The following is a 17,820-nucleotide window of genomic DNA, read 5'->3' as shown; positions in this document are numbered from 1 at the left end:
AAAGTTTTTTATTGAACAAAAATAAAAATTTATAAGAAAATAAATGTTTATACAAATTAAGTATTTTTTTAATACTCTCTAAAAGCGAAAATTATATACTAAGCCAGGGAAAAAAATTTTTTAAGACATTTTTTTTTTAATAATTTTTCTATTGTTATTTTAAGTTTTTCAAAAATGCATTCATATGTATGTATGTATATACATTTATATATGTATATAAAAATAATTTATTAAAATTGAAAAGCATTTGAATTAAGAAAAAAAAAATTGTTTATTTCTATTATTTGGGTAATATTTATAAAACGATTTTCAGGAACTTTCCAATTGAAATTGAAATGACTGTAAAATATAAGTAATTGTAAAAAGCATGACCAAACCGATGAGAAACGCGGACGATTTCCACTATTAACACAGAACAACAGCGGAACGTATACTGTAACAGTCCCATTTAAATATATATACATATATGCTTTATCAATTCTCCCATTCGCCGCTGAAATTCTCTCTTGTTCTGTTTTCAGCTGAAAACATAAGGTTATATGTTTTCATATGACCTTATATGAAAACATATAAGGTCATATGCATACGAATTTGTTATACTATGTGCGAATAAATATGCCATAAGTGACTATGGGTCAGACTATGACTTTGAGTTGCCGTATTACTATATTAATTTATGCAGTACTTTGTTTTTCAAAATACTGTGTGTGGCAAACTACTACTGAAGTTGTATGGCAGCTACCAGAAAGGGCTAAGCAATTTTGACGAATTTTATCAAACACATCGGCCCTACTAATATATTCGTATGTGTGAAATTTCAATACCATAGCTTTTATAGTTTCTGAGAAATAGCCAAAAACTTTTGAAGTTGTATGGCAGGTACCAGGAAGACCCCAGTAATTTTAACGACTTTTATCAGACACATGTGCCTTACTAATATATTCGTTTGTGTGAAATTTCAATATCACAGCTCTTATAGTTTCTGAGATATAGCCAAATAAATTTTGAAGTTATATGGCAGCTAGCCGAATCGGTACTCCGACAATGTCCAATTTAAATAGGGTTCTGACACTTACTACAATAAAACATTTGTGAAAATTTGGTGAACTTAGTTCAATTAATTTCGACTCAGAATTCGAACCTGATCAAAACGCTGATCAAAAACATACACTTGAGTCAAATCAAAAACAAAAGAACTGAAGAAAGTAAATCAAAGAACAAAAGGAATCGTTAATAAAGTGGTTGATCGCGTTCAATGATTGATTAGGCTAGTTTAGAAGAGTAAATTATGTAGATGCTTTATACATAAAAATGTATTTTTGCTATTTTACTAACTGTGCGTCTCATTATTTGTCACAAAAAACGTCCTTCTGCGACAAATTTGTGACATTTAGTCGCGTATATTTGGTTTATTTAGTATAATTAGATATTTTAACAGAAAAACTGAGTAATTTTATTAATTCCAGATTTGGCAGCAATTTCAAATATTAATCGAAAAAATTTTAATCGAGTTCTTTATTAATAGAAAACTCGCTTTAATTCAAAAACCAAAAAAAGTTCGAAAACATCTTTCTTACTCTAATTTACTGTTTGTTATTTGTAGTTATTTATACATTTTGCTGTTACTTAAAGCAATTTTCTAATTTTTTCCCATCAAAAAATTTCGGGTCTCGCTTCTTATGTCACGTCAATTCGCGTCTATTAGAATATCATAGAAATATGACGTGTCTATTAAAAAAGGCTGGGTTTTTTAGTTCACGACATTTACCGTTAGTTTTTCGCTTTTTTGAAATGCTTACATTGTTGTCATTGCTGTTTTTTCTGTCATAATTTAAATGTTTTTAATTTTACTTTGCAAACGCTAAATGACAGATACTATTTATGATATTTTACATAGGTCAAAATTATCTGAATGATTATTTTCTTGACACCTGTTTAGAATTGCAGATTGCCCTCTATTGTTGTAAAAAATGATGATTGAGTAATTAAAATAATAAGTGTTCATACGTCAAATTATTGTTAAAACTGCAAAATTTGACAATCATTTATGAACGTGAAGTTTTTGGAATATTTGAAAAATATCTGGCTACACCGCAAATGACGTATGATGATTAACATTTTTCTGAAAGAATTTGACTACGAAAGCACATCATATTGGTTATGCAAACAGTTTTATTAAGGTTGGTTACTTTTATATGAGTACATTTGTAACGTTAATAAAGTACTTTTCTGTTTTGTAATCTTTTGAGAATATTATTAGAAATATAACATTTTAGAATTTTCTGTATTTGATAATTAATAATATATTGACCTTGTATTTGGTTGCAGAATTTTATTTAATATTATGCGTATGAAACTATGTGATATGCTCTCATAATATCCAAAATAATAACCATGTAAAGCCAAAAATTAAAACACATCTGAAAAACTTGACATTTAAAAGCTTACATTTTTCCATTTTTTTAACTAAAAAAATTAAAAATTTTTTAATTTTTAAAAACATTTTTAAAATTCACACATACTGAATTAGGAGATGATATTAGCGAGGAATGAACTGCCATTTCATATAAGCTATTGCAAATTAGCTTACTATGTATTTGACGGATGAATTTTTTTTAAATTATTTTTTCTACAATTTCTTTTTTTGTGAGCTAGATGTAATTTCTAATGGCCTTTTTGTTATGTTATTACTTGTCAGCAAAATTTTACATTTTTTTGGAGATGTTTTTTGTTTCTTTCAAAAAAATTTCTCCAAAAAATTCATGTTGAATTCTTCAAAATGTTTATTTCTTTCAAAATGTTGTAGTACTCATGCCACTAAAATAAACCCAACATACAAAATAAAAAAATAGATGCTTTGACAATTTGTATTGTAAAATGGCAAATTACATCTTAACAATTATTGTGCGTGACAAATTGATATTAAATTTTATCTATGTGTAACAGAATATGAAATAAACATTTGTTATAAAATAAATAAAGTAATTAATTTTTTGACGTTTACAAATTCCATCTACACTTTCTTAAAATATAACTAAAGTCATGCTAAATTATGATTACATTTTGATTACATTTCAATTTTTTTTAAATTACTTTCCGATGATTTCACACAACTCATTATTTTAGCTGTCAAATTTTAACAAAAGTGATTTTATCATATATAATTACAACGCCCAAGAATTTAAGGTGAAAAGGAAAATAATTCTTTGAAAAGGAAAATTATAGTTTTATTACAAGAGAAATTTAAAAAATATATATTGTAATATAATTTCACGTGATTTTTAAAATTTAATAGAATTTGTAAGTTTAAGAAATAATTATTATTTACATATTTTTAAGAATCAAGATTGAAAATTAGTGAAAATTGCAATTCAGAAGAAGAAAAAAAAAACATTTTATCATAAAATACTAAAAAGAAATAGAAAAAATGAATGAGATAATTTAGTGCATGAAATTTTTTATTCTATTAACATTTCCAGATTTAATTTTAATAAAAATTCTATGAATAATTAATGTGTTTTGTGAAATTGAAATATTACTTTAAATTTGAAAATATTGAAGAGTAAAAATTAATTTTGTATAAAGTAAAAAAGAGTTTTTTTTTTAATTGATAGTCAGTCGTCTTGACGCGCTAGTTATTACTCTCTACACACCTCCATTTTAAGTGATGACGGCAATAAAAAAGAAGTAATATGTAAATATACATATATAAATATATATATATGTATACATGTGTATATTTTAAATTATTGATAAAATATTTAAAAAAAAAAAGAAAATTTGTTTTTAGGTAAAAAACAAAATTATTAAAAATATCTAATTATTCGGCTATAAAATATTAAAACAAGGTAAGATCAGATAAACAGCAAAATTTTTAGGTATTCCGAACATTCAAAGCTTTTTTTTTTACAAAAGATAGAAATTGCTCAAAGTGAAAACTTACAAATTATTAATTTATAGACTTCGTTCCCTAATTAAAATGAAATCTAAATGGGTACATTTAAGTACCTGTCTAAACTTTAACATATTATCGCACATACATATGTGCTTAAATAACAACATGTGTGCATAAGTATAAAAGTAAAGCTGAACATTTTTATATTTTCAGTTCTATGAACTTTCTTTAATTTAAATATTTAGGACAAATAAATTATTACTTTTATTCTTTGCATTCAATCACAAAGTATTGTATTATTGCTGACGATGAATACTTATTTATTAATTTCATAGTTTTCTTTTGTACAATTTATTTATTTTCAATTAAATTTCAAAAAAGAGGTGGAATATGTTAGCGCTTACAATATTAATATTACATTGTTCAGGTAGGCCAGGTATCTATTTACTTAATTATCATATAGAATTTCTCTATTTTGTCTTTTTTTAAATTACGTTCATATAAGTTAGTAAATAATTTTGAATAATATAGAAAAATCGTAAGTATATTTAAGATGATTGTTGATTAATATATGTATGTATTTGATTTTATTTAATATAAAAACAAAGTGAGCAAGTATTAAGTTTGAAAAAGCTTCCTATATTAGGCAACTGTAGGTGAATTCCTCATTCTTAATTTATAATTATTTATCGCCATTATTTTTAAGCTAATTATCTATCTATCCAGATAAAGTAAATTCTTATGTTAGCCATTTGATATTTCAAAATATTATTAACTTGTTAAGTAGGGGCCTGGATGTATTCAATATTATTGCAATATTAATCAAATTTATAAATATTAAGTTATTTAAATGAGAAATGCAAAAATTTTTATGTTTTAATATAATTTTTGAATTATAATTTGTTTAAAGGATATAATTTCTTTCCTCCAGCGTATCTCTCCCTAACTAATAGTTCAGGATTTATTTTAAAATATATAATTTTTACAATTGATTATGCTTATTAATTTGTATTCTTATCGAAACGAGAATGAATTCTTATCTTTTTAAGAAAGAATCAAATTTACAGGATCTAATTAAACATTGAGTTACTTATTCACATCTTAAAGTTGTAGATTTTGAAGTTTTAGATTTGATTAGGCTGTGAACCGTGTTAACAATGAATCATGACCGCTCATAAGGATTTATTGTGCCTCCAATAGGAAAAATTGCTCAGCATTTACGTAAAATTAAAAAAACTAAGATAAAGAATAGACCGGTTACTAATTATTTTTTTCATTTTTCATTACAGAACCTTTTAAATGCAAAAAATCAAAATTTTCTTCCTGATATATTTTATACTTAACAAACTATCAAAATTATCGGAAAATTTTTAGGGCATGCATCTTAATTTAATCTTTGCTTAAATCACTGTAAATCACTTAAAAAGTTTTTGTAAGGTTTCAAATTTTTGTTACATCTAAAAATTCAATTAATTATTAACATCTGAGTGTTTACATTTGTAGTTTCCAATGCAATAAAAGAAGTAGTTTCCAATGCAAAAATTTACAATTTTTCTTACAATTTGGATATTCTGATTAAAATTCTCTGAAAGAAACAATCATATGTACACGTAATATTTTTGAACAATATAATCACCGATGATGACTATTATTAATTAAGATTGTTAAAACAATTCAATGTCCAAAAATAAACGCTATTCGTTTAAAGTTAAATCTGTATACCTAGTCGACTATACAGACTCTTTGACGCGTTATTGCTTATTACATGTATTCAAAATATTCATAAATATTATAATCAAAATTTATTAACCAATTATTGAAGTTGCGCAAAAAACCTACCATAATAAAATACTACAATAATTACTTATTCGGCTTACAAAATATTTTTTAACCATAAGTAGCTGATAAATTTCTATAAATATCTATTTAAAATACTTACTTATATGAAGCTTACTTATTTATATATATATATATATATATATATATATATATATATATATATATATTTATATAAATATATTTTATTAAGAATAATATCTAGTAAGTATACAACTGAGTGTGATTGTTAGAGTATTCATTGTTTCTCCATTTTTATGAATTGAAATAAAAAAAAAAAATATAAAAAATTTTAATACCTAAGTATGCATACGATTTTCAAAAGTCTAGATAGTATATAATTATACATAAGCACAAATATGAGTCATATATATATATATATGCGAATAGGAAAAAAAAAGGTGGAAGAAGGGTGGGTGGGTGTATTTGTGTGCAAATTTTTTTTTTTTCCATACTAAAAATTTTTCTTGATTATTTTCCATTCATTTATGGTAACATTTTTTATTATTGCATTTATAAAGAAAACAATACAACGATGGGATATGACGACATAATAGAACTACGTTATAGTATCTATCGCATATTTTCGTAGTTCAAACTCTAAATAAATGGTAATACATTAAACAGAACTTTGAAAAATTGAAAAATTTTTTTTAGTTTTGTCATACTCCATTTAACAGTTTTGTTATTAATTTAAAAAAACTTATTCATATAGCTATGCATTTATATTTAAATTAGACTTGTCAACCATCCTGTTTTCGTCGGGACAGAGCAATTTTAGAGTTGAATATCTCGTGTTCCGCTGATACACTGAACGGAACATTATTTGTATTTTTAAAACAAAAAGAAAAAAAAACATTTTTAATTAAGTAAGGGCCTGATTGTCTATCTCGCTATTTTACTCGGAAAATGAGTAACTATCATATATTTGTATAATGTAAATTTCGAATGAAAAGAATTATTCCGATTGCATATGCAAAAGTTTTTCAATTTATTTTTTAAAGTGAAACATTCAGTCGATAATTTGAGAAAAAATGCAAAAATCCATTTGGAAATATAATAATCTTATTGGAAAACTGAAACATCCATTAAAAAAAACTGAGAATTCTGATTTGAAAGTGAATAAAATGTGAGCAAAAAAGTGAGTTGCACGATCAGGCTGCAATTGTAGCACTAAAAAAAAATTGGGAATCCTTTTTATACTCTACTACATTCTTATCATTTTTTTTCTAGTAACACAGGAAATTTTTTTTTTCGAATAGCAACACTGGTATTTTGAATTTTTTCTGCCGTCCCTAGGATGCTTGTTCCTTTAGTTAAAGCTATTGAATTATTGGCCCATTTTAATTTCAGTTTAGGATGTGCCCAATTTATTAAATTTATTCCTTCAAATAAAGAAATATTAAAAGCTGATAAAAGTGACAAAAAGTACAAATTTAAAATCAAAGACTTAAATAATTAACCAACTTACTTATATTTTATTTTTTATCTTTGTTATATAATTATGCTTGGATTAATTGAATTTTTGTTTTGTTTTGACCCAGATTTTACGCATAATGTGTTATTTTTAATAAATAAATAAGACGGATAATTATAAACGAATGGAATGATTTTTTTTGTGGCGTCCCGTTTTGTAAATCTTAAAAGATGGCAAGTCTAATTTAAATATATAAGTATATAAACATAAAGTATACCCACATGTAAGAGTTACGAACGATAAACAGGTCTAAAAAAGAATGCTACAACATTCTTTAAATTTTATGTTTGTTGTTTGATATTATTATTTTTATGTTTTTCATTTTTATTATTTTTGTTTTTGCCTAAGTTCAAAAGTATTTGGTAATTTTTTTTAATTAACTAACTAACGTATATATGCTTGTATATATGTAAAACTAAATTTATTGCAAATAATGTTTGAAAAACTTGATAATAAGAAATTTTTGAAAATATTTTTAGTAACTGGGAGATAGATACCTACATAGTTTAGTTAATTATTTGTTTCTTTGTATGTTAATGTTGTTAGGACCAAGTATGAAATCAAATAATATTACATAGTTAGATAAATTGGTGTGAGATATTTTAAACGTGTCAAAAAAATTTGTTCAAGAAATTAGTTTAACACAACTAAGTATGTAATGGTTTGACCAATTTAATTATTCAGATAATGTGGAAAATGCAAAATATTATTCTTTGAATAAATTAAACTCTTTTATTTTTTTTCTTGTATATTTGTAGCCCCCTGTATAGATTAATGAGGTTTGGATCCTAACCCCCTTTGTGTAATAAAAGCCGACAATTTTGCTGTTCTCCAACAAATAGCAGACAGAAACATAATTATTCAAAATAAATTTAAATTAAACTTAAATTTTTCTTATTACCAATTTATATTATCCACATATTCTCTATGGATAGATGCCACAATTATAGACTTAATACATATATTGAATAAATTTATTGCTAATTTTATTCTGAATTCTAGACGGAAGAGCTATTTTTAATATATGTGTATATGTATGTAAGTTTTTTGTAAATATAGTCATATAGTACTTACTCCTTTAAGTTGAGATTTTCATCAAATATTATAAATTCTTCAATCAAAATATTCTGAATACGGTTCACTTTTTATGCCTGCCTCTTCTGTAGTTTTTTATTTTTGCAAAGGACATCTAGCAGAACTATTTACATATTTTACGTCAGCTTTATTTTTTAGAATTTTGGTACAATCAGAAGAAAATAAAATTGATTCCAGTATTCTTTCTAGAAATGTCAAAGTAAAATCAAATCCAAATCGACTCGACAAATTTTTGAAGAATGATTGAAAATTTTTCATTATACGCTCAGTCTGAAAAAATTTTTTGAAATTTTGAGAAAATTTTTATAAAAAAAGTATTATGAAATTTGTGTTGCTTTGTTTATTTTTTTTTTTTAAATATTGCCATTTGTCCTTTTGTTGTTTGCTAAAATGCAAAATAAAATTTGATATTCATTCAATTTAGAAAATAATTTTTGCTTAGCAAAATGTTTAGAGAAAAAAGTAGAATATAAACTTGACGTCAAAAAATTCACATTTTGGAAGACGCCAGGGAGAAAAATAAAAAAAGCTTAATTTGAACTCGAAATCTATTACGTTAATTATAAATCAGAAAAGGTAATGCACTCATTTAAAGGACAAAAAATTAAATTCAATTTATTCACAAATTACTAAATAATTACATACATACATATATGTATGTATTTATTTAAATGAGAATAAGTGCTGAAATTTTCTTTGATTTACAATTATAAGAAAAAAAATAACAATTTGTAAAAGTTTCAATTGAAAAATCGAAAATAAGTTCATTTACTTATGCATCTGAAGAACTATAAAAAGAAGAAAAATCAGGTTAAAATGTTATTATGTTAAGAGGATTAAATATGAAATTATATTTACGTTTTCTATACACATTTTAATTACATACATATATCTTGTATATAGCAGTACAATAACGATTTAAAGGGTAAATTTTTACAATATTCTAACTAAAATATAGAAAATTTCTTATATTTCTAAAATTACATTGAATTTTGTAAAAGTCTTCTCTTATACGCACTTTTAATTAAGTACAATACCGGTGTTCTCAATTCTATTTGTAAATTTCTGTACATACGATACGTTTATTAAGATTACCGTTTTTACTGTAAAAAACGGTAATCTTAATAAACGGTAATCTGTAAGTACATGCACTCAAGACTGGTAAATTTCAGGCAGAAGTTTCTTGGGCCTCACTTTTTTTTGGCGGTTTCTGTGAAATTAGGACTGGTTCTAATAGCAAAAATTCAATTGAAAAAGGGAGATCCAGCGGTATTTTTAATTAATTTTCTATTACGAGTAATAAAATGTAAACGAGCAATTCTTTTAATTTTTTCTATTATTCTAGAGGTATGCAATTATTAAATTTTGGTACATTAATGGTCATAATTTTAACAAAACTTTCTTTTGAAAAATGTTTTCACTTGTTCAAAATAAATTGTACCGCTTTGAAATTCATTTATTTAATAAAATTTTGTCTTATTTATTTAAAACCATTAAAAAATATTTATGTAAGGATTTTTACATTTATTTTTATTAACTTAATTTTGGGGTTGTGTTCCAAACTTCAGTTTGTATATTATTTTTAATTAAATGTTGTTTCCAATAAAAAAATTGTAATTCTCAGTCAAATTTGTCAGTTTACAATAATTGTTATACTTGACCAGTTTGCTTAAGAATCTCATTCTAATAAAAATATTTAAGTTCCAATTCAATTATAATGGTAATATGAAATTTATTTTCATAAAATCTTTGAAAATATTAAATAGCTTTACTTCTACATAAAATAAAATGAAAAGCAAAACTTACTTTCTAGTATAAAATGTTTTATACAAACGATTTTCATAAAAATTTAAGTGCATAAATAAAACAATAATTATTTTTATAATTGGAGCTTGAAAATTTTATTTTTAAAATGAAATTAAATAAAAAATGTTTTACTAATAAATAATAGTATGTACTTAATTGAACATAAGTGTATTTTTAAAATAAAAACAAAAATCTATTGTTTTCTACTTAATGAAATTAGATATACTAAATATTTAATAATAAAGTGTAATTTTCTCAGTGAAATTTTAATATTGAATGTTTAATAAGAGTTTACCAACCCTCTAAAATATGCAATTTTTAATTGAAAAGAAAATTCGTTGTGTTTTGCTGCTCAATAATTAATTCAAAATGTTCGATTGCGAAAAATAAAAACTAGCATAAAAATTTTACAATTCGTAATATACAAGAGCTTGTATGAAAACTTATTTTTGTAAGAAAACGACGGAAGGATAATTTTTAATGCTCATAGCTCGTTATGCTTTTAAGAAAACCCTTATATTATTGAATCCATTTTAATTAATTGAATCTCACCACTGATTGCTCACACATGCGTTATATTTATATTAAAATATGAATCATCATTTTATTTATTGTTCTGCTTTTCTTCAACATTTTTTTTTTTATTTTATACAAAGCAATTAAATACTTACTTAAAGCAAATTGAAACTGATTATTAAATTTAATATTGTAGATTCAACGATAATAGGTGAAATGATAACATTCATTGATAGTGTGAAGTGAGAAAGCACTTAAAATTAAAATACAAGTCATAACATAAAAAATTAAGCAAAAAAAATAGTTGTTTTAAAATAAAAAAATATTAAAGTTATAAAATTAATTTGAATTAAATTAATTTTCAATTAATTGTTAAATAAATTGATTTTAAAAAAATTTTTTTTAACTATTTTAAAAATAAAGGAATTTAAATTTCCGTCGATTAAGTAGCAGCACAACTCTTTGAATGATTTTGCTGTTAAACATCTAATTTTAAATAATTATTTTGTTCCTTGAGCACATTATTGATATTTTTATTCAATTAGTTTTTTTTTTAAATATTAATTTTATTGCAGAATAAAATTTACTATTGAATACTCATAATATCGAATACTCAAAATTTACTATTGAATACTCATAATATCAAAAAATAAAATTTACTATCGAAAATTACTCAAAATTTTAGAAAATCTAACTTTTGCCAACAAATCAAATTGTAATGCTTTAAGAGAGCAAAAATTGTCAAAATTCTTTTATTAGCCGTTGAGCTGACATAATGTTTTAAAACGTTAATTCTGTACGCGTTGTCACATTAAAATAATTATTTGTGTTTGGTTACGTTCATATTATTCACAAAATGAGTTCTGAATTTACCATTGAATTACCATTCAATAAAGTTCTAATTGGTGACATTTCACTTGTTTCAAATTCGTTAGTTTTTTTTTGTCCATTACAGTATGTTCGTATCTCTATTAATAATCAACAATAAATGATATTAAGTAATTCTATTAATAATTTAATATAAAAGGTTTGCTAAAACAACGCGTTACATTTGACTTTTAAGCTAATCAAAAAAAAAAAATTAATTAAATCAATAACAACAGTCTTATCTTATTTTAACACAAATTTATATATTGTTAATTTAGTCTTATCAAAATTTTATTTTATAATATCTTAACGATTTAAAATTTTTAATAAAAGTAAATTATTTAAAAAAAAATTTAATTCTCATATTTAATGAGTTCACAATTTTTTGTTTCCAAATAATTGCAATTTTCAACTTTAAATTTTATTTAAAATAAAATTATTTGTTATTTTAATTAAAAAAATAATTAAATTTGTTTTTTATTTTTTAGGTTTATCTTGATTTTACTTGCAATTTTTGTTGTATTGCGTATCTAAAGGATTTGCAATTTTTTAATATTTACAAGGGAAAAAATTTAAAATAAAATTAAAATAAAATGCAAACAATAAAATGTGTTGTTGTTGGAGATGGAGCTGTTGGTAAAACATGCCTTTTAATATCATATACAACAAATAAATTTCCATCAGAATATGTTCCAACCGTTTTTGATAATTATGCAGTAACAGTAATGATTGGTGGTGAACCATATACATTAGGATTATTTGATACAGCTGGTAAAATATTATAATTTTTGTAAATTATAGTATTACTTGTAATCTTGAATATTTATTAAATGTTAAAAAACTGAAAAATTAATCTAAATTTTAATTTTCTGATTTTAGGTCAAGAGGATTATGATCGTTTAAGGCCGTTATCATATCCACAAACAGATGTATTTTTGGTATGCTTTTCTGTTGTTAGTCCCAGTTCCTTTGAAAACGTTAAAGAAAAGGTAAATATTTTAAATTTGATTTAAAGAGAAAAAATTAATAACTCAAATTTCAAAAAGGAAAATATTTTCAAGTAGTTTAATAGAAAATTCAAGTTCAAATTCAATCAAATCAATTAAACATACTAAAAATAAAAATAAAATGTTAAAGTAAAACTGCATTTTAATGCGAAATATTTATTAAAATTATTTGTATTTTAAATTCACACTCCAGATTTTTTTGATTCTATAGGAATGTTTTCAAATTGCATATATATATTAGATTCTAGGAATATAGTTCTCTCTATAAATAATTCTGCCATTATTAATTATATTTCGTAATCCATTTTCGAAAACGTCCTTTAAATATTTTTTTTCTTCATATTACTTCAATTTTAAATTTGAGTACATTTTATCAACATTTAAAAGAAGTATTTATTAAGGAAATTTTCCCTATATTAAATGTTTTTTCCTTTTTGTAATTCTTAATAATAGTGGGTACCAGAAATAGCACATCATTGTCAGAAAACACCATTTCTGTTAGTTGGTACACAAATTGATTTACGTGATGAAACCAGTACGTTGGAAAAATTGGCTAAAAATAAACAAAAACCGATCAGTATGGAAGCAGGTGAAAAATTAGCTAAAGAATTAAAAGCTGTTAAATATGTTGAATGCTCGGCCTTAACACAGGTACCAACCAATTTTTTTTTTATTTATAATTAAATATTTTTTTTTAATTTCCTTTAATTTCAATTGTTCTTTATTAAAAATCTTTCATTTTTTTTGTATTTTGTAGAAAGGACTTAAAAATGTTTTTGATGAAGCAATATTGGCTGCCTTAGAGCCACCAGAACCATCAAAGAAAAGACCTAGGTGTAAACTTCTTTAAACTTGTTGTTATATAAAAAAAAAAACATGATACACGTAATTTACATTTAATAATTGCAAAAAAATAAAAATAAAAACAAAAAAAAAATTAAATTAAAAAATGTTGTCATTAAAAATAAAAAATCTTCCTAAAAAGTAAGAAAAAGAAAACACAACACACCAATACACGCAATTAAAACATGTAAAATTCATAACACATTCACAGTTTGTTAAATAAAAAAGAAAAATCGTAAAACAATCTTGTAATATAAATAAAAAAAAAAAATAATTAAAATACCGGTGAAATAGAATAATAAATGTAATGAATTTTTTTTTTAAATTTAAAAATAAAAGCATTTGTACTACAATTTAGTAAAAAAAACTTACAGTACAAGATTTAATTATAACAATAAAAATTAAAAATATTTGAAATAAATTTAAAGGGAATATTTTTTCATTTATAGCATATTTTAATAACGATGTAACATTAAATTACTATAGAAATACTGTAATTATTTATTAATATTTTTAATAGTGATATTTTTGTCCTATACAAACAAATGTTTAAATTGAATTAAAACTAAATTAAAATATCTGCTCTGGATTATTATGTATATATTGGGATGGAGCATTTTATTACCGTAATAACATAAACTTTAAGAAATTTAATAAAATTTGAGAAATAATCGGTAAATATTTTAAATTAGATATAATGTAAATTTTTTTATTACTTATATTATGTATTTATTACGTTAAGTAATAATAGTAAATTATATTATGTAGTTATTTAATTTTCACCCATATTATTTTACACAATAAATATATGTCTTAAAAAAAAATTAAATAAAAAATTTTGTAATTTTCAAGGTTGAAATTATTTGGAAGTCTAAAAGGTATTAAAAACCTTAACACATTTCAATAATACATCTCAGCTGATACGCCTAATAGAATATGATTTTTTTAAAAGATAACAGAAATGTTAAAAATGGTATGAAAAAAGCTGGGATTTAATTCAATCATGTTGAAAATTTGTTAAATTATTCAATATTAACAAAATAAAATTAAATTTAAAAATGAGAAAGAGAAGATTAGGATGGAATTATTGTTTGCATTCTACCAATAAAAAATTATTATATTGGGATAATTAGAAATTTTATTATTTTTGTTAATGTTTTAAAACAATTTTATGTTTCTGATTAAAGTTTTATTAATTTTTAACTGATTTGTAAGTGAAACGAAACTAACTACATATATACATGTAGATTTTGAGGAATTTACCTATAAACTAAAAAAATTCATTTTTTAGAAAACAAATTGCAAAGCACTTCACTTACAAATTTAAGTTAAAACACAATGCTTTCAAAAGTGGTTTCAAGATGTTATACTTAAAAGCATTTTGTTTGTGGTCCGTTTTTCTAAGTTGACCAACATTATAATTCGGCTTTCATCGTTAAACATTTAATAAAAATTCCTTTTACAATAATTTATTTCAAATTTTTGTTTTTAATTTTTATTCCATTTTTTTTAATGTACTGTAAGTTTTAAAACATAGCATTAATAAAAAACAAAATTGTAATAATCACTATTGTAAGTAAAAAAAAAATAAAAGATAAAACAAAAACCTCAAAAAAAATAATATTAAAAAATAATTATTATTATTAAAATAAAAAAAGAACATTAAAACAACAAAAATATAAAATATAATTTCGTATTGATGCTATTTTGCACATAAAAATTTTACAAAATCTAAAATAAATTTATATATTTATATTATATACTTACAATGTATGCATTATAATTTATAATGTTATTAAAAGGACAGATTAATATTAAAGAAAAAAATATATTGGTTTTTAATATAAGAAATATTATTTTAAACAAAAAAAGAAAACAATAAAATTGTAATTAAATTATTATTTTCTTTAAAATTAAAATTAATAATGTAATAAAACAAAACAAAAAGGAATGAAAAATTTCTTTCTTTTTTTTTAATAAAATGCATTTTTATTCAATCCTAAAATTTAAAAAAAAAAAAAACAAACATAAATTCTAGAAATTATTTAATTATAAAAATAAAATATTTAAAATTAAAATAAAATATAAAATGAGAAAACAAAACAGCAATATTAAATTTTATATACCCTTTAAAAATAAAATAATTTAATTAATAAATATGAATATTAAATAATTAAAAGAAAAAAATTAATAAATATTGAATTAATATATCTTTATTTCGAAACGATTTCACTGCAAGAACTCATATTTATATAACCAGCAGAAAAAATTTTAAAATTCGCTTTTGCATTAAAAATCAACTAAATCGAATAACTAGTGTTCAATTAAAAATACCAATGATACTAGTTAAATAAATTTGTTTATCAATATTAATAAATTGTTTAATTTCATTTTTAAACGATACTATATCGAAATTTGAAATTTTTTAAATTGAAAATCTCTTCAATAATAGATAGAATAACATTCTATTCAAAACCTTGAGTGCACAGTGCATCTAACAGAATATGTGTGTGAATGACTAATGAAATGACAAGTAAGAAAAGATTTTGTGATTTTTTATTATTCATATTTTCAAAATAAATTCAATAAAATGCTATTAAATCTATTACTATTTAAGAAAATTCGATGAAAAACAAAATTTGTCTAAAAATATCAAATATTCTGTCATATATTCCAATTGAACAATAAGTAATCTATATTGGTAATACAATATTTAATAATTTTATTATAAAAAAATTTTAACTACGATGATTTATTTTATTTAAAATATCTTTATTAATAATTATTTTTATAAAATTTAGTACCATTTAAGTGCTCGAGAAATTCTTATTTCAATTCTAAATTAAAATATTGTTAAAAGAAAAATAAAATATGAATTACAGAAAACAAACGACCAATAAAATTTTTATAAATTTTCTTATCGCGCACAATTCACAACATTAAATTATACAATAACAAAATATACATCCATATTGTCGTCATAAAAACATTATAAAATATGACATTTTTTAAGAGCAAAGTGCAACAAGTGCATGCACTTATCAGAATATAGATTATGAATAAAACAAAATCAAAAAACATATTGATGATATCGAAGTGAAAAAAATTTTAAATAATTTGATATATTTTTCAATTTTAATTGAAAAAAAAACCCTATATAAAATAAAATTTATGCCTTTGTGTAACACAAAACCTGGTGACGAACACTGGAAATCATCACCGAAGCTATAAACTGTTCTGTCATAGTTTGTGTTACATTTTTTTTTTGTTTTTCGAATAATGAAAAATGTATGTATAATGTATTCAAGAAAATTTTATGTCTTTTGTACATAACAAGAAAAACAAATAATTAAAAAAATATTAAAAATAAACTATACTAGAAAGGCATTTTTATTCAAAAATAATATTCATTATAAAATTAAATAAGAAAAAAAAAATTTAATTGTAAAATTTAATCAATAAAAAACCCGATTTTTTTTTTTATATTATGTAATTATTGTTTTATATTTTGAAAATATTTAAATAGAAAATATTAAATATAAAATTTCATATTCAGTTGAAAACAAAAGAAAAAAATACTAAAATAAAAATTTAATTTTAATATTTAATCATAATTTTATTTGTAAAATTAATAAAAAAATTGACTTTTAAGATTTTATAATTAAAAAAAAAATTCTTTTTTGGAGTTATTTTTTAAGAAAATTTCATGAAATATATATTATGATATAAATTAAATTTTATTTTTTTTTTTTAATTTTAGTTATAAAGAACTATTAAGTGTTTTTCAAATGATTAATACTTGCAGTATTTGCCAATTTATAATAAATTTTTGATACTCACCATTTCAAATCTTCTAATTCTATTGTGTTCCTATGAAGAAGAGATTTTCCATTTTGAAATAAGCTATGATGACATAAACAGGGTTAACAAATTAAATAATACCAATGTAAGTTACTAATATTAGAATCAATATTCTACAATCAAATCTTTTAATTAAATCTTCCTCAATTTTTTGTTACTTATTTATTATTGAACTTATTAATTAATTTGTTTCTGTCTTTACCGAAATTTTGTTTAATTAATAGAAAATAACTATTTAATTAATAGAAAATAATAGTTTAATTAATAGAAAATCGTACTAGGGTAAACAAATATTTTTTCTATTTCCTTTATAGTTACGATTTTATATTAAATAATAAAAACATTGGGGATTTTCGATAATTAAGTTCTAACTTAGATCCTAATATAAAATGTGTTTGATAAACTAAAATTAGTTTGTCTTGTAAATCTGTATACGTTCCGATAATTGTTGCAGTGCTTAAATCTCTAAAGCATTTATGAAAATTATTTTTTTTTTTGAAATACTGCACAACCTTTTTTGCAATGCGATTTAAGTTAGAACTTAAAAGTGCATGTCTCAATAATATTATCATAAATATCTTCCATTTGAACAGACAAAAAAGTATATAAAAGATATC

At 22.1% G+C, this 17,820-nt stretch overlaps 1 protein-coding gene across 1 annotated transcript; it reads left to right on the top strand.

Moving 5' to 3' along the window:
* Positions 1-3,166: 3,166 nt before the first annotated feature.
* Positions 3,167-15,119, top strand: LOC129619366 (cdc42 homolog). Its single transcript, XM_055534610.1, has 5 exons — positions 3,167-3,300; positions 11,981-12,263; positions 12,372-12,481; positions 12,953-13,150; positions 13,257-15,119. Exons 2-5 carry the CDS (start codon positions 12,086-12,088, stop codon positions 13,347-13,349), a joined length of 579 nt encoding a protein of 192 aa, XP_055390585.1. The 5' UTR covers positions 3,167-3,300; positions 11,981-12,085; the 3' UTR covers positions 13,350-15,119.
* The last annotated feature ends 2,701 nt before the right edge of the window (positions 15,120-17,820 follow it).

The sequence above is a fragment of the Condylostylus longicornis genome, unplaced genomic scaffold, assembly GCF_029603195.1.
Source record: "Condylostylus longicornis isolate FDR11 unplaced genomic scaffold, ASM2960319v2 ptg000001l, whole genome shotgun sequence".
In the NCBI taxonomy this organism is placed as follows: domain Eukaryota; kingdom Metazoa; phylum Arthropoda; class Insecta; order Diptera; family Dolichopodidae; genus Condylostylus; species Condylostylus longicornis.
Note: the sequence above shows the minus strand (reverse complement) of the source record. Positions and strands in the feature narration are given on the sequence as shown.